The sequence below is a fragment of the Prionailurus viverrinus genome, chromosome A2, assembly GCF_022837055.1.
Source record: "Prionailurus viverrinus isolate Anna chromosome A2, UM_Priviv_1.0, whole genome shotgun sequence".
Classification (NCBI taxonomy): domain Eukaryota; kingdom Metazoa; phylum Chordata; class Mammalia; order Carnivora; family Felidae; genus Prionailurus; species Prionailurus viverrinus.
In genome coordinates this window covers 56,100,367-56,117,918 of record NC_062562.1, presented here as the reverse complement: position 1 = coordinate 56,117,918, position 17,552 = coordinate 56,100,367, and the positions used below count along the sequence as shown (strand labels likewise).

Sequence of the window (17,552 nt, the reverse complement as noted above, 5' to 3'; positions counted from 1 at the left end):
CTTTTGCTGGGATTGTCAAGGCCAAAAAGAGGGATTCAGGATAAGTGTCCTCCAGCCAAGCACCAAACTAAGCACTTCCTGCTTGGGAAACCAGAAATGTCTCTTGTGGATCTGTACAGAGCTTTATACTTTCAGAAGCCCCTCTCCTTGCATCCTTCCCACTGCTTACCTGGTCTCAAGCAATAAAGTTTACAAAACAGCTTCCCTGACTATGATCTCATCTGTGTATGGCATTGCCCTCTTCCTTTTCTATATATATAGCTATTTTCTATATACTCTGCCAGACCCTCACCCCCAGCTAAGCCAGGGTAGTTCTTGTTGGTTTTGACTTTTTACTGCATAAAGACGACCAGAGCTTCCAACCCCTGGGGCTCACTCGGAAAGATTTTTCAGAATACACACACACACACACACACACACACAGAGCCAAAAATCTTCCTGGCTGAGCCAAATTAAATACAGAGGCCTCTAGTTATTTCCATACGTGCAAAATGGACTCAAATAAAGCAGTTCTCTGTGGCAGGCTCCAGCAGACAGGGCTGGGCCAGGCCCCAGGGACGCCCCGGGAGTGCCGGGCGGGAGGCACAGGCTGGGGAGGCTGGCGCTGGGACAGAGTGTGGGCAGAGAGGAGGAAGATGCCCACTGTGCAGGCCTCGCTGCCTCCGGCCCACCCTGCTGGCCAGGGCCAGGCGTGCGGCCGTCTGGGAGCCTGGGACAGCCTCGGCCCCAGCTCTCCAGTCCCACCCAGACTGGCACCCATACTAAGCTTGCCTACCCTCAACAGCCAGAAAGCACTTTCTAAAATGCAAATCGCTCAAGTCTTTTCGGGCATAAAATCTTTGTCATGGTCCAGGCGTCTCAATGGGGTACTTCCTCTGCCCTCCCACAGGCTCCCAACCCACCTCCCAGCCTGCTGCCCCTCCCGCTGACCCCACCTCACTCCCAGGCTGCAGCTCTGCGGTGCTGTGACTCCCGGCCTGGCCCTGGATGTGCCACCACGGAGGGAGCAGAGCCCACGAGAGCCCACGGGACTGCTCTGCCCAGCTGTGAGCTGACCCCAGGAGGCGGCGCATTTCATGTGTCTGGGTCCGCGGTGATGAAAACCCACGTATAAAATGCGCAAATGAGTAAATAAATGAACGGACGACGGCGCGAAAAATACTACACTGACAACAACAGATGCTCGCACAGAAATAACTCGTAGCGTCCTGTCACAATGTTTTAAAACAGATTTTCATTTTTTAAAGCAGTTTTAAGTTCCCAGAAACACTGAGCAGAAAGTAGAGATATCCCATATTCTCCATCACCCCCCGCCCCACGCATAACCTCCCCTGCTCTCACCTCCCCAGCCCTCTCTGTGCTGCATTTGCTAATCCATGGGCCTACACTGACATGAGGTTTTCACCCCAAGTCCACAGTTTACAGGAGGCTTCATTCTTGGTGGTGCGGACAACCACTACTGGAGACAGATGCAGCGTCATCTCCCCATTTCATGGATGGAGAAACTGACGTGCAGTGGGGTGATGTGACTTAGCACAGCCCACACAACCCCCATGCAGGTGACTGAGGCACCGGGCCAAGCACTTCACGCCCCCCACCTTCCGCATGGTCTTCCCTCTCCTGGGAAAGCCTCCCCCTCACTCGCCGCCCCCCATCTGCCCACGTCTGGGGGAAGATGGAGGCTCAGGGTAGGGAGCACCAACCCCTCAACCTCCTGCATCTGCAGCTTTGGCACACGGCCCTTCCCTGTAGACTGCCTGTCTGGCACCTGGCAGAAAGGGGCTGTGTGGCCTATGGTAAGTGACTTGGCTTCTCTGTGCCTCCATCTGTCGGCCATAAAATGTGGGTACTGTCTATCTCACAGGCAAATGATAATGCAGACACAAATCCTCAGCCTGGGGCCTGTCACCCAGAGTGCTCAGGGTAGCTGCTGTTATTATCACGATACAGGATTATTGCTCCCCACGGTGCACGGGGGCCATGGGGACTAAGGGAGGGACTCTAAGGCTGTGAGTGTACAACAACGGGAAGAAGCCTTAAGCACACCCTTTGTTCACAAGTAGGTGCTGGACCGTGTGACCCAACCCCAGCATGTGCACCTGAGGAGAGCGAGGGGTGAGCTGACAGGGCATGGCCACTGCTTAGAGCAGGACGGGGGTGGGACTCAGGCCCGCGGTTTGTTTTTTTAACTAAACTGGGTTGAGGGTCCACTGGGTGCCAAGCACTGTAAGGTGCAAGGGGTAGTATATGTTCCTAAAACTATATCAGAATATTATTGAAACTAATACAGGAATTGCAACTAAAATTTGCCAAGCACCTGTTATGTGCCAGGCTCCAAAAGCAGCACCATTAGAAGCAGCAGGGTGGAAGAGACCACGTGGTGAGAAGGGAAGGGGACCTGGCAGAGGCCTAGGGAAGCCCGGGACTGACACAGTGTGGTGGGAGGAAGCCGGGAAAGCCTGGTTGCTTAGGCCAGGGAAGAGCGCTCAGAGTGTCCAGAGGCCAAGCAAGGTGAGGGGCCAACCTGTCTCGGGGCAAAGGCAGGTGCCACTGCCCAACTCTGCCAGCAGGCAAGGGGCAAGGAGGGCAGCAGGCAGGGCCTGTGGAGCCACTCAGCAGAGTCCCACTCCTGCCTGGGGAGCCGAGGCATGACGGCAAGAGCCTTGGGCACTCCTGACCTGATGCGAGCCCAGGAAAGTCCTCGCCCGATGGGGACGCACGAGCCTGGCCTCCCCTAGCCACCTGTAGACACGGCGCCTTTGACACAGACTTCTCTGAATGGGGCAGGCATCGCTTGGTCTTCAAGGCTGGGAAACTGGCCCGGCCTCCAGCTTCCCCAGTTGGGTCAACGCGGCCAAGGGCCGTTTAGGGAACTCTACACTTTGTCCTGGGAACCCACCCCAACAAACTGGACATCTCTGCCTCCACACGACAGGTCCTTGACTAAAAGCATCAAAATGTCTGGGATGTGCTTTGAAATAATCTGGGGGCAATGAAATACAATTGTCCGTAGGGGTCATCGTACCATTCTCTCTAGTTCTGTTTATGTTTAAAATATTCCATAAGGAAAAGTTCAAAATAGTGCTAAGAATCTGCTATCCACATCAAGGCCTTCCCCGGGCCATTTCGCCAATTTTTACTAAGTAGGAAAACAAAAACAAAATCCCAGTTCCTGCCCATTTAAGTTATGGCTCTTAGAAAAGTCAGTGGCCCCAAAGAAACAGACAGGAGTTTGCATGGCTGCACCTCCCCCGCTGCTTCCTCCTCTGGTAACAGCAGAGGAAAGAGCTGCTTCCCCAAACACTTCCTTTCCAACCGCCCCCCCTACCCCCGCACGGGACTAATTGCACTTCGGGGTCCAGTCCAGGGCCTGTACGGGGAAATCACGGCAGGAATGACAACTGTGGTCAATACCAATTAATAAGAACCGTAGGAACGACTGGCATTTAGTGAACACCTACTACAAGTCTGGCACCGTTCTAGCCCCCCCTTTCTTGTCATCTCCGTGGAGAGTCATCCCAGGGAATGTGGAAGACAGTTCTTACACCCAGATGACCTCCTGGGGCCGGCAAACACTGCTGCTGGGGTTCAAGGCCACTTGCCAGGGCTTCCAAGGGTCCTCTGTCAACTCTACAAAATGACAGTGCACCTCTGTGCCCATCTGAGTGCCAGGGCCCAGTGGGGTCCTGCCGGTGCCCTCCCTCTCCTCTGCCCACCATTCTAAGGTCCAGACTCCCCCCACCTAGTGATGTCAGGGAGCAGGAAAGATACATTAACCAGAATACCAAATGACCTTCTGCAAAGCTTGGGCATTATTTTCATTTTTGTCTTGGTTTGCTTATCCATAAAGTGGGAATGCCACCAGCTACATCCTAAGGGTCCGGGGAGGTTCAAATAAGGTAAGTGTGTAAAATTCAAAGGCCACCCAAATGTCAGATACTATCATTTCTATTCTGTGGCCTGTTCGGGCTCCGGTCTCAAACCTCTGCCAACTCCAGACCCACCAAAAACAGTTGTGGCTTTGCTCAAAGCCAGCTGAACCCTTTCCCTTTCACACCAGCAGGTTCTAGGCATTGTTGTATATGCCATGCACGACCACCTCGCACGATCCCCACTCACAGAGGTGGCCACCTTGCCCTGGCCATTCATTCACAGAGGAGCAGAATTGGGACTCATGTCAACTTTCTCCGGCCCAAATGTCACCTTCTTCCCGCTGCGGCCAGCTGCCTCACTGCCTGGCGGCTGGACCAGGCTGGGGAGGGCAGGACAGCACAGTGAAGAACCCAAGGCCAGGCTCTGGAGCTCTTAGCCGCATTCGGCACCAGGAGCAACCCCAGGTAGACCAGATGCCACACTTGCCCTAAGTACCAGATCTCAGCACAGGCATCCGGCCGAGAACTCCGGAGGCCACCATGCCCCACCTCAGGGGCACGGGGCTGAGGCATCAGCCTCAATGTCCCCACTCCTGAAGTGTCCCCAGGGGGCCTCTCCATCACCCATGGTGCAGACCATTTCACTGTCCTGTCTAAGAAACCTTCACTCTAGCTGAGAGCCAAGCCACCTTATTTTGCAATTTTTCCAACCCATAGGCAAAGCGATTCCCAAAATGCTTTGGACTGTCTTCTCTTAGCAGGCTACAAGCACATGCACAAGCCTATGGGCTTTTGTCGCCTGTCACCAAGGCTGCGACTGTCTCTCTCGTGAGCAGCACTGCGACCCTCGCGTGGCTCCCCTCAACTCGCACCCCTCTTCTTCCTTCTCACTCTTACCCCTGGCTTTGTCTGTGGCCAAAAGCAGAGAAGATGCATTCCTGTCTAACAACACATCTCCCCTGAATGAGTACCACGGTCCAATTTCAGCACAGTTGGACCTGGAGGCCCTGATGTCACAGCTAAAAGCTAGCACCTCTCGGGTGTTAACTGTGTGGCATTTAAGCACTTCGCGTGGATTAATTTGTTTAATCCTCACAGAAACTCCCTTGGTTCCTACTGTCACCTACGTTTTACAAATGGGGAAACCAAGGCACAGGAAGCCTGAGGACCATGCCTGAGATCACAGAGAGTGTGCGGAGCAGAGCTGGGATTAGGGCTATGGGCGGGCTGGCCACAGAATCTGCTCCCCTAACACTGGGTCAAACGTCCTTCCTCAGCGAATGACCACAAGAGTCACTAAGCCCACCCCTCTTCACAGAGGGGAAACCGATGCCCAGAAAGGGGATGGGAAGAGGTGACGGGCGCCGGAGGTTCTAGGGAGGCTGAGTGCCAACAGCCAGTTAGAGCCAGCTCTGCCCAGGCCTCTGGAGGGAGAGAACCTTCCAAGCTTAGCAAGAATCAGGATGGATAGTAACAACCACAATGATTATAATTAACATTTATTGAGCACTTACTGTATATAATACGATAAGGCACGGTTTTAAGTGTTTCACGTGTACTGACTCATTTAATTCGTGTGCCACCTAGCCTCCCTGCCAGAAAAAGGAAAAGCAAACACCAGTTGCTTCCATCTTTTAAAACAGCCACCGGGGACAAAGTATTCATGGTGGTGGACAGACCTGGACTGGGCTTGGGCAACAGGTGATTTTGGGGAACCTGAATGAGGAGGCTGTCTCCTAGCTGGGGATTCTTCCAAACTTTCCAGTTTATTAACAGTCCTCCTCTCTCGTGGGAGCGAGTTCAGCAGCCCACATGCATGTGTGTCTCCTAATGACGTCAAAGGCCCTGGCCTTGGGTTTCCTCACCATGCAGAAGCTGGTTGTGTTTGCTCTGGTCCTGCAGAGAGTCAGGGGACAGCTGGCTTTTGTCCCCAAGAGCCTGGTCTGTGCTGAGGCTGGCCTGGGGCAAGTGTGCTCCCTTCAGACTGCACAAGTGCTCGGGACCAAAGGGCTCGGTCTCAGATTCCAGTTGGAGCATCTGGGGGAGCAGCTCTTGGGGTCTGAGGGGTCTGGCGAGACACCAGGGGGGCCCAGAGGGTTGTCATCAAACCAGCCTGAGGCTGGGACATTTGGGAACATTTTGGAAATGATGACACCAGGGGATACCAGACACACCTGTTCCATGGCTTGGGAAAGATGCAAAAGACTCCATTGTGACGGTGACATATTTTGTTAAAGGTTATTTATAATCCCAGAGGAGGCATGGGCTGGCTAATGAAGAACACAGACCCCAAAGCCAGGCGGACTGAGTACAAATCCCAGCTCTAAGACCTGCCGGCCAGTGACCCTGGGCAAGTCACATAACCTTTCCCCAACTGTTCCCCAAATGGGGACGGAATGCTATTATTATTATTACTACACTGACCTTTGAGCAAAGAGGAAAAAACAAATGTGGTCATAGTTTCCCCGTCCAGACAAACAAGGAGGGACTCTTGCTATGCTTCTGCATCTGGGCCTTCAGTTCAGATTAGACTGTCACCATGTTAGGAAAGCGGCAAACCAAGGAAAGAAAACGGAAAGAATGACCCTCTCCATCAAGAAGCAGGGAAGCCATGGCTACGTTCAAATAAAGCATAAAAGGACATTAAAATCAGAGCAGCTAGGACCATGCCTTACCCTCAAGGACGGGGGTTGCACAAAAAGCCATGCAGCTCCAGAAGCCACCGAAAAAGAAAACCGCAAGGAGCCACTTTAACTCAGTAGCTCTCCAAAGAGAAGCAGCAGTGATGATGCTGATGTTGACAGCTGTCACTTGGGGGCATCTAATAGGTATAAGTCACCTGGCCAAGCTTCATATCCCCTCCGGGGAGCCCCATTTCATGGATGGGAAAATCAAGGCTCAGACAGGGGAGGCAACATCACCGTAGCCACACAGCTGGGAAGAGGCAGAGTTGGTTTTGTGCCACCCCGAGGCCTGTGTTCTGTGACACATGGTTTCAAATCATTAATCCTGGTTCCTTTACATCTAGCCCAGGGCCTGGCACAAAGCAGGGGCTCAGTAGCTGGTGAGTGAATAAAGGAACACAGGAAAGTGCAACAGTGGGTCTTAATCACCTCCTGAGAACAAAGCACCCCCCAGCGCAGGAGAGCATGCAGGTGCATTCGCTCACAGACACCCGGCTGTGCCTACCACTTGCCTACAGGCATCAGGATGCACAGGCCCAGGGCTTAAAGGGGCACTTGCCCGTCTAGGGGTACAGCCACAGCAGCCAGAGGAGTGGCAGGTCCAGGTGGCACCGCGCCATGTTTTCCACCATAATCACCATCCATTGCCTCTCAGCAGCAGCTCAGGCAGGGTGAACGGCCAGATTCTCCAAGGCTGCACCAATTAATTCTTCAAGAGCCTTAATGGCCTTTAAACTCATTATGCTTCGATTCTGAGGACGAATGATAAATCACATTCAACGGCCTTTGAGCATCCTCCCCCACCACACAAACATACACACGTTTCTGGGACTGGGAGGCCCAGGCCACCTCTGCGGAGCTCTCCCCTGGGGCCCCTGGCCTGGTGCAAGCCCACTGGGCGGATATTCCACACGTCATCACAATTCAGAGGAAATTTACAAAAGGGGAAGGAAGAGAATCCCACAGGTCACTGGCGGTGGGAAGAGCAGAGTGCTGACTTGGACAATCACAGTTGGAGCTGGAGACGTGGGGCCGACTAGCACTGCCAGGGCTGTCGGACGCATCCTCAAGCATCTCTGTGAAGCGGGGTATCATCCCCTTCCACGGAGGGGGCCACTGAGGCTCAGAGGGATGTGGCAACCTGCGTAGCGTCACAAAGCTGAGCTGGGATTTCAAACAAAGTCCGTCTGCCTCCCCGAGCCCTCCTCTGCTGATGCCCTGAGCTGCTCTGGACTCACAGATTCTCCTGGCAAACCAAGATACCTCGTTCCACAGAATCTGGTCAGATAGCACCCGCACACACGCGCACACACACACACACACACACACACACACACACACACACATATACATCCTGAGCTCCTGGAGCCCAGGTAGCCCTGTTTAGTCCCTTCCAGAAACACCTATTTGCCCAGTCATCACACTGTCTGACCGTGCAGCTGTCAGTCCTGTCCATGTTTTTGAACTGGAGCTGTGTAAATATTAGCACAGCTAGTTCATAGTCCGGCTTCCTTGAGCAAAAGCCTGAAAATCCTGGCAGGGGCTGGCAGGGGCCCTCCAGAGGCCCTCCATCAGAACATCTGGGTTCGACTCCAGGACACCCTTGTCATATTCTGGTCAAGTCGCTAGGTTCCCTATCTTAACAGCCCATTTAGAAGGGGAGGGTAAGAAAGGGAGGGTAACAGCCCATTTAGAAAGGGCAGCCTGAGCTGCTGCAAGTCTCAAACAGCAAAGCATCATGGTGCTGCCATGTGAGGTGCCATGGGCTGTTAGGGTGGCATGGCTATGCTTAGAAGGGCTGTCTTGGAGCTGTTACAGACTGGGGGTCTCCTGAGGTCTCTGGAACATGCTGGCTCCTTTCTGGGTTTAGAGAGGGTTTATCTGGAATGGCCAGCTGGAGGGACTCTGGGTGGGGGGGGGGGGGCAAGCCGGCCAGCCCAAGCAGCGACTGGCTAAGCCTCCACAGGCCAGGAGCTGGCCTGATTTGTTTCTCCCACCCCACCCACTTCCTTCAGAACCACATACCAGTCACTCCACAGCAGTGATCCACCTGCTCTGAGGCCGAAGGGTGAACTTCGGGCCGTGTTGGAGCAGAGCTTCTCAATCTCCAGGACACCTGGTCTGTGTTCTGAGACTGGGGGAGCAGGGGTTCATCACCACCCCTGACGACAAAAGGACCAAAGCAGGATTCCCTGCAGCTAGAAGATTTAGATTGGATACAAAGAAGGACTTCCAATAAGAAGGGATGCAGAACTGAGAAATGTACACGAGTGGTGGCCATGGGCATCCCAACTGGAAAGGTGACATAGGAGAGGTCCTAACGGAAGGGCACCAGGGAAACCCTCTCTCAGCTGGGAGTGGAGGAAGAGGTGTAGCCTGCAGAGCATGCCGACTGTGTCCCCGCCAGTCTACTGGTGCCAGGAGGACAAACACTGAGTTTTGCTCCCTGCTGTGTCTCTGGTGCCTAGACAGGGAATGCTCATGGAAGGTACTCAATAAACCGCAGAGCCGGGGGTGCTGATGAGAACCAACACACTCAACCTCAGTTTGCTCTCCGGCGATGTGGGGGGTGCCGGAGCCACAAGGACAAGAATGCAAATGCAATACCGGGTGGGACAGCTGCGTAAGGCAGCGGCACGTGTGGGATATGAATATCGTGACCCCCATTCTCGGACTGATGCCACCAATTCTAGACAGCTGGCCCTGCAGCTGCAGCTTGCCCAGCCCCCACCCCAGACACAAGAAGCAACGGGTTCTTGGGAACCGCACCCCCACAACCACCCATGGAGCCTTCAGGGCCCAGCGTCCCAGGCTCCTGGGGTGAGGAGGGGGCAGAGGGGAACACACGCATGTTCTCAGTGCAACTGCCAGACACACACTGCAGAATTTTTGAACTCAGAGATCAAACGGCTGCAGGTGGGCTTGCCCCCGCAGCCCCCAGGGGGCCCGACGCAAGCCCAGTCGGCTTGTCAACAAATCCTCTCCGCCCCACCGCCTGGCTCCTCCGAGGGGCCTGCAGACAGCTCGGGGGGCAGCTGTGCTGGCGAGCGGAGCAAGGAAATCGATATTCTCAGCACATACACACACTCTCTCTCTCCCTCTCTCCATAAATGCGGGCCTTGGACACTCAGGCAGCCACCCACAGCCCCAAAGCAGAAAAGGGTTGCTCCCTGGGATACACGTTTATTCCCCCGACCCCACAAAGACTCCATCCCTGAGCACACCAGGCGCACATAAACACGCACACGCCATCCCACCGGCAGACCCCTCACTGCCGCACTCAACACAACAGCGGCAGCCACACAGATCTCAGGTTCCCCGACGCACTCCTGGGTGGCCCGGCCAGGAGCACACCTGGAGCACCTGCGCACAGCCTCACACGCGCTTGCCCAGGGTCTCCCTGACGGCGCACGCGTGACCCTGGACACAGGCCCAGGGTCTCACGGAACTAGACCCACGGGGAGACTCCCTGGCAGCCTCCGCCCGCCCGCAACGATGCCCGCGGGCCACACTCCGACTCACAAACTCCAGTCCGCTCGCTCTCAGCTGGCACCGATACCCACTCCCATCAGTTTCTCCCACGGAAGCTCACCCCCACACAAGCTCCCATCCCAACAGTCACTCGCCAGGGAGTGCACCCCCCCCCCCCCCCCGTCCTGACACCATCTCTTCTTCTCACACGCACAAACTCAGGTCCCAGGTCCGGGTGCGCCCACACCACTCAGCCTCCCTCCACCCTGTCAGCCCTCCTCCCTCTCTCACACACAGGCACTCCCCACACACATCCTGACGGTCTCACGCACGCCGGCACACCCATCCCCGCAGCCTCTCCGGCACACGCTCGCACTTACAGTCCCGACAGACTCTACCAAACCAACGCAGGCAACAGTGCACCCGGCTCTCTCACGAACCCACAACATACAGCACGCCAACTGTGCGATGGCTGGGTGCCGCTGGCATCCCCACCCCGCCCCGCCGGCCTAGGTCCGCGCAGCTCCTCCCCAAAGCCCTCTCGCCCAAGGCCCGGGCGCTCACCTCCCCCTCCCCGCCCCGACCCGACCCCCGGCCTCGGCCCCGCCCGGGGCCCTTACCCGCTGTCAAGCTCCAGCTCCAGCAGGGACTGGGTCCGCTCCGAGTTGCAGTGCAGGCACCACATGGCGGCCGCGGCGGGAGCTGACGGGGCCGGGCGCCCGGGACCCAGGCCCCGCCGAGCACTGCCGACTCCCGCCGGGGCGGCCGGATCCCGGGGCGGACACCCGACCACCCGGAGACCTGACCACCCGCCACGCGACCACGTCGGGTCACCCGGTCCAGTGCCCGCCGGTTCCCGCTACTCCCGGCTGCAAGTCTGAGCCCCCAGACCAGCCGAGCCCGCTCCTCCACCACCACACCACCACCGCCGCCACCCGCCCGCCTGGCGCAGAGCGAGGCCCGGCCGGAGGAATGTGGCCCGTGAGGGGGCGGGGCCAGGGGCGGGGCCGGAGGCCGGACTGCGCCGGGGGGGCGGGGCCGCGCGGAGCCTCGTGGGGAAGCGTGGGGGCGGGGCTGCACGCAAGGGGCGGGGCAGGACGGGGCGGGGCCGCGCACGGGGGCGGGGCGAGCAGAGCCAAGTCCGGAGAAGAGCCGGGCGAAGTTTTCTGGGGGGGGACAGCAGCCCCTGTACCTTTTCCGGGAGGGCGGTGCGCTCCCTCCAAAACAGAGTCCCCACACATACATATCTTCCTCCCTAACGTATAAGCACAGCAAATACAAAACCCACACCAACCGGCTGTAGCCTACTCTGCTGACGGCGCCAATGTCTGCCAATCCCGGCTTTGGCCTCGGTTTATAAAATGAGGCCTTTGCTACCCGGAAAGGTGTGGTTTGTGGGCTCTGATGCTCCTGCCCCAGAGAAAAAAGTGGGTTCCATCCTGAGGCTGGGGACACCCATTTGGGGACTTTTTGGTGAGAATCTGATGAAAGCAGCTTCTTTTTCCCTAAGCCTACCCAACCTCCTACTCTTCCCTCACCCAGAGACAACTTTCAACCCCCCCACCCCCCATCCCGCCCTTGGCAGGCTTCACAGTCATCCTAATTCGCTATTAGAGCTCGTCACCTATATTTGGTTTTCAAGACACTGTGATAGAGGTAGAGCTATTAGTGGCCCCATTTTCCATTAAAGGAAACTGAGGCTTACCCTTAACTGTGTTAATTCTAAGAGGCTTTCCCTCACTTCCTCTTCCAGAGCTGCTCAGCTCTCCCTACCATAAGCAGTCATGGCTTGCTATGCTCAATTTGCATACTTACGTGTTTATTATCTGTCTTTGGGCTTCACGAAGGCAGGCATAGCACCCACTACCCACACTTGTGGAATGCCCAAATATGGTTGGGAGACAATCAAGCAGCCACAGATACAAACAAGACCCCACCTGCCCCACCTGCAAATCCACTTCCTGGAGGGCTAGGCAGCTGGCAGTTCTGCGGGAGTCAGGAAGCTATAGGAAGCCACTAATGCAGGGACATCATCTTGTGCCTTTTTGAAGCTTTCATTTGGAGGGGGTGGTGCAAAAAGCCTAATGATGAGTGTTATTCCTATATGGGGAAAGTGGGGTGGGGTGGGGTGGGGGACAGTGAAGGAAGAGGGCTGGGCTGGCCCAGCTTGCAGCACAAGAAAAGGCCACCCCTAGATGCAGTTTAGTGTACCAGGGTTCCCAGGCAACAAGCTGAGTGGGAATCCAGTGCCCCTCACTGCCCATCTCCACATATCTTCTCTTTACTTCTGTTGTTGTCTCTGCCACACTGAAAATAAATAAAGACTCAGAATGGGAGAAAATATTTGTGAATCACATATCTGATAAGGGTATAGTATCCATGCCACATAAAGAACTCTTGCAACTCAACAATATAAAGGTAAATCACCCAGTTAAAAAAATGGGCGAAGGATCTGAATAGGCATTTCTTCAGAGAAGATATATGAAGGGCCAAGACACATGAAAAGAGGTCGAACATCACCAATCATCAGGGAAATGCAAATCAAAACCACAATGAGCTATCACCTCCTACCCACCAAGATGGTCGGAATCAGGAAGATGGACCAAAGGACTGACACGCAAGGGTTCTGGAAGGAGAAGACTGCTGACACACACTGTTCAGAAACTGCTACCACATCCAGTGGCCTGGCTGGGAGAGGAGGGAGTTAGGAGGGGATAGGGTTGAAATAGTCCAGTTGGGGGTGGTGGAAAACTCCCACCCCAGCTTGAACGGCCCTCTAAAAATAGGCTGCAATAAATGGAGCCAAGAGAATTCCCCCAGCCCAGCTGCTGGAGCACTCCAGACACGGGCTCCGACAGCCTCACGACCTGGATTCTCCAAGAATTCCAGGCACTTGTCCAGACCCACGGCCTTAGCCGCCTGCCAGGATGGTCTTGGCGACATGGTTCCAGCCGGGATTTAGAAGAAGGGGGTTGAATTTCCCCTTCAGTATTTGGAATACCAGAGGATGGAGTCCCTGGAAACCAAATGCCTCTTAATTCTCTTATTCTGTTTTATCTTCCTACAAAGTGTGCCTCTTGCTTTTGCTGGGTTAACTGCCTCGCAGATTAATAATGTAGGGAATCGGGAGGCGAGCAAATAAGTTCCAGCCTGGAGAGGCAGAGAGAGCCAATTTTTCTGCTAAAATGACTAGACGGGGCAGATTTCTTACATACTCCGTTTGGGCAAATTGCTTAGCCTTCCGAGTTGCAGTTTCTCAACGGTAAAGTGTGGCTCATGGACCACATCTACCCTGGCAGATTCTCCTTGCCATTTAATTTAATGTAGCAAGCATTTATTAGTGCTTACTCTGTGCCTGTCATCTGAGGCCTCAATGGGACACTGATGTGACAAGTGTCCCCAGTATGATGTTAAGATAATCTGGAGGAAGAGCCTGTAACTCTGCCCCATGAGAGGCTCCCAAGATGAAGGGACTTTTGGGCTAGGCCTTGAGGAATGAGTAGGAGCCCATATATAGGGTGTAAGATTCACGAAACTCATGAAAATGTTTAGTTGCACTGTCCCGTCCTAGGTTTCAGCCCTGAGTTGCTTGCCTTGGCCTGTTCCACGTGCCATGACCGACTTCATCCCAATCCGCCTTGCTTCTGACAGCCTCCCTGCTTTGCTTCCATCAGACATGTATGTAGTGCCTCGTCACCCGAAAGCCAACCTCTGCAGTCCCTCTCCCGGAGCTGCCGGGATGAAGGCCAGTCCCTCCACACAGCCGGCTCCAGGCCCGTGTGCCCTGACTGAGGCTTATCTCTCCAGCCCTGGACATTCATGATGCCCCTTGCGTGCACACCGCACCTCCAGCAGCAAAATACTTCTTTCAGACCCCCCAAATCCCGCTGTGTCTGGCTCATGGCTAAGGCTCTGGGTTTTGGCTTTCACTGTCACTTCTCCCAGAAAGCCACCCCTAGCCAGCCCCTCGTCCAAGTTAGAAAGTCCTCTTACACACTCCCAGGTTTACTCTGTACCTGCCCTCCCATCACACCCATGAGCTGTATTGCCACTGCCAGGTCTCCCTCAGGCCTACTATGAGGCCTGGGGCACAGAGGTGCTCAGCAGTTGAATAAATCCGGCCTAAGAATCAAATCTGGTCCCCTGCCTGCTTTTTTAAAATAAAGTGTTTTGTGCAGGCCTGCTGTGGACAAAACCTAGAAAAGCAGAAGCCGTATGTCATGGGGGAAGGTGGCGATTAAAACTATAGGCCCCGGCCAGGTGACCTTCAGACAAGATGGCCACATGATGGGACGATTCACAGCTACGAATGACGCCTACAGAGCTCCTTGCCCGTGTGTACAAAGACTTAGGTCTGAGGATATTAGTTCTTTGTAACACAGAACAAGGAGGAGGAGACTTGCAATGTCCCTTGATGGGGACCAGTTAAGTAACCTGCAATACGCCCATCAGTGGAGTCCTACGTTAACAAGATGGCGGCAGCACCATACACATTGACAGGAAATGATCTGAGATGTGACACTGTGATTAAAAGTTCAGAAAACTGGGGCACCTGGGTGGCTCAGTCGGTTAAGCGTCCGACTTCAGCTCAGGTCATGATCTCGCGGTCCATGGGTTCGAGCCCCGCGTCGGGCTCTGGGCTAATGGCTCAGAGCCTGGAGCCTTTTTCCGATTCTGTGTCTCCCTCTCTCTCTGCCCCTCCCCCATTCATGCTCTGTCTTTCTGTCTCAAAAATAAATAAACATTAAAAAAAATTAAAAAAAAAAGTTCAGAAAACTGTGATATGTATTTACTATAAAATATACAGAGCACTAGTGTGCTTATATAGCATGATATGATCATAGACTATTTCTTAATGAAGATCCGAGAAACAGGCACCGGTGGTGGCCTCTGGGAAGGGAAACTAGGGTTTCCAGAGATTCCTGGAGATGGGCCTCTGGCCTCTAAGCCTGAAGGCTTGTTAGGACAGGGGTGGGAAGGAGAAAGGAGGACTTTCACTCTATGCCCTCCCCCCACCCCTTTTTTTAAATTTACATCCAAGTTAGTTAACATATAATGCAATAATGATTTCAGGAGTAGAATTCAGTGATTCATCCTCTTATACCCTTTTATAGTTTTCAGAACTTTAGGGGTGCCTGGGGTGGCTCAGTCAGTTAAGTGTCCGACTTCGGCTCAGGTCATGATCTCATGGTTCGTAGGTTCGAGTCCCGTGTCGGGCTCTGTGCTGACAGCTCAGAGCCTGGAGCCTGTTTCAGATTCTGTGTCTCCCTCTCTCTCTGCCCCTCCCCCGTTCATGCTCTGTCTCTCTCTGTCTCAAAAATAAATAAACGTTAAAAAAAAAAAAAGAAAAGAAAAGAAAGCCGGTGCAATATGGAAATCAATACAAGTCACGGCAACCCACGGGACCAGAGGTCTTGCATCTTGTGGGAGACTCAAGCCCTCCAGAGCCAGTCCTCAAAGACCCCAAATTCCGTACTGTACTTAAGTCACCTCTTGGGCCACCCTGGTTTCCTTGTCCTTCGAGTAGGTGGTGTCTTACTGACAGCCACGAAAATCAATTGGAGTTGCGTTATTGGAGTCAAGTTCCCCTCTCAGTGCCTGTTGATCATTAATCTGTTCATAACACTGAATGGACTTCCCTATCTCACAGCCAGGATGCTGGGTCCAGGAGGACGCTCTGTGATCATCCTTCCAGCACAAGCCCTCATTTTACAGACAGGGAAACTGAGGCCCAGGATGCCAAAGGGATGTGCCCTGGGGTGTGTGTGGCCAGGTACCACTACAGACAAAGACACTGGCCCAGGAGTCCTGCCTCCTGGGCCACAGTACCCCCTTGTCGGCACGACACAGCAGGACTTGCACAATCCAGCATACGGCCTGGGTGACTGAGGTGTGGGTTCTGTACCGAACAGAACTTACTCGTCTGAGTGTTGCATGCTGTGGAAAACCAGACACAGCTGTGCAGAATGCAGAATTGTGTAGTGTTACCTCAGAGAAGCCAGTCAGCCCCCCAGTAGAAAAAATTTCCAAACAAATCAAGCTGATCTTAAGGGACAGGTTACTTTCAAAATTTCAAGCATATTTCACTGGTTATCATTCAGTCCCTCTTTCCAGCCTCCTTCCCAGCTACCTAGCTACGATATAGCTCCTCCCAGAATGCGCCATGCACTCCTCTGTTCCAGTGCCTTTGCTTATGCTCTTCCCACTTCCTGGGCTGCCCTATTCATCTGCTTGGCAACGTCCTACTCAACCATCAAGACACAGCCCAAATATCACAGGGGAAGCCTCTCCCTGTGCCCCATCCCCTAGGTGGGGAGAGAACCCCCCACCTAGACTGTGGGCACCTTGGAGGCAGGGACAATGGCTCTCCATCCACTCTCCTGGTGGTGGGGTTCAGACGCCGCCACTGCTCTACGTGACTAGCCACCAGCGGAGTTGAGTCCCAACCATAAAAGCTCAGCAGTACTTGGGTTCACCAAGACCTGGACCGCGAAGGTTGAGATTCAAATGGCTTTAACGTTAGCATAGCCTAGGGCTTCAGGGCTGGAAAGAGTCACCAGAACCCAGTGCTGCCTGACTATTGGGTGAGGAGCCTGAGCCTAGGGAGGGGGGAAGCACTTCCCCAAGTCACTCTGGGGCACAGCCAAGAATTGGTCATCTGACTTCCTTTCCATGGCTCCTTCCCCACTGCTCTGACAAAGCAAACCACAGAGTCAGGGAACCATTGTGGTTTGAGGTGTAAGAAGGCTGTTTTCCTGTGGTCCTTTAAATGAACAATAAAAATTAGACGCAGTTCTGTTATGCCAACAGTTGACAAGGGGATTAACACAGGCTGTGAGGGCATGGGAAAATCCTTAGGGAGAGGCAATAACAGAACCGCATGGTTAGGACACAGGGTCAGATGCAAGGAGAAACCAAACGAAACGAAACAAAACCCCGTACCAGTATAGGATGGCTCTGTAGGAGCTCTGAAAAACTCAGGATGTGCTCAGTGACTGACAATGTGAACAAAACAGCTGGGAATGATCACCTCCTCCAAGAAGCCCTCCATGCTTCCAGGTCCCGCGCGCCCACTGCGACCCCTACCACCCAGTGGGTGATAGTTCGTCATAAAAGGGAAGGGAGGTGGTGGTGGTGGCCGTGGGTCACAAGGTGCTCATTGCATCCCTCCTAGGTCTGGCCACTCCTGTGGGCACGCTCCATCCGTCCTGGTCCCTCTGCTGGGCCCAGCCAGGTAAGCTGGCTGCTTGGCCCGGAGGTGAGGGGGCAGGGCCTGTGGAGAACAGACCTGTGGCTTCTGAGTGCAGCTACTGCAATTATGGGTCTCTGTTCAAGTGGACGGGAAATGGCCACTTGCCAGTCTTCTCGCAGGATTCAAGAGGCCTGACGACATCAGGAAGAAATTTAGAAGCAAACATCTGAGCTGCTACCTTCACCAGTGGAGGGCTCTTCCCTGAGCCCGCACTGACCCCCAAATCACACTGTGCACCACACTTCCCATCAGGCGGCCCTGTCAGCCCCCTGG

General features: G+C 54.4%; 1 protein-coding gene across 9 annotated transcripts in view; it reads right to left on the bottom strand.

Moving 5' to 3' along the window:
- Positions 1 to 17,552, bottom strand: part of IQSEC1 (IQ motif and Sec7 domain ArfGEF 1) — a 367,317-nt gene that overhangs the window by 65,464 nt on the left and 284,301 nt on the right. The window contains exon 1 of one of the 9 annotated variants that reach the window (XM_047839885.1): positions 10,648 to 10,946. The exons of the other annotated variants lie outside the window; for them this stretch is intronic. Coding sequence (XP_047695841.1) covers positions 10,648 to 10,712 — 65 coding nt within the window. The 5' untranslated portion in view covers positions 10,713 to 10,946. Of the gene's footprint in view, positions 1 to 10,647; positions 10,947 to 17,552 lie in introns of those variants that run through there. 9 annotated transcript variants of the gene reach the window in all.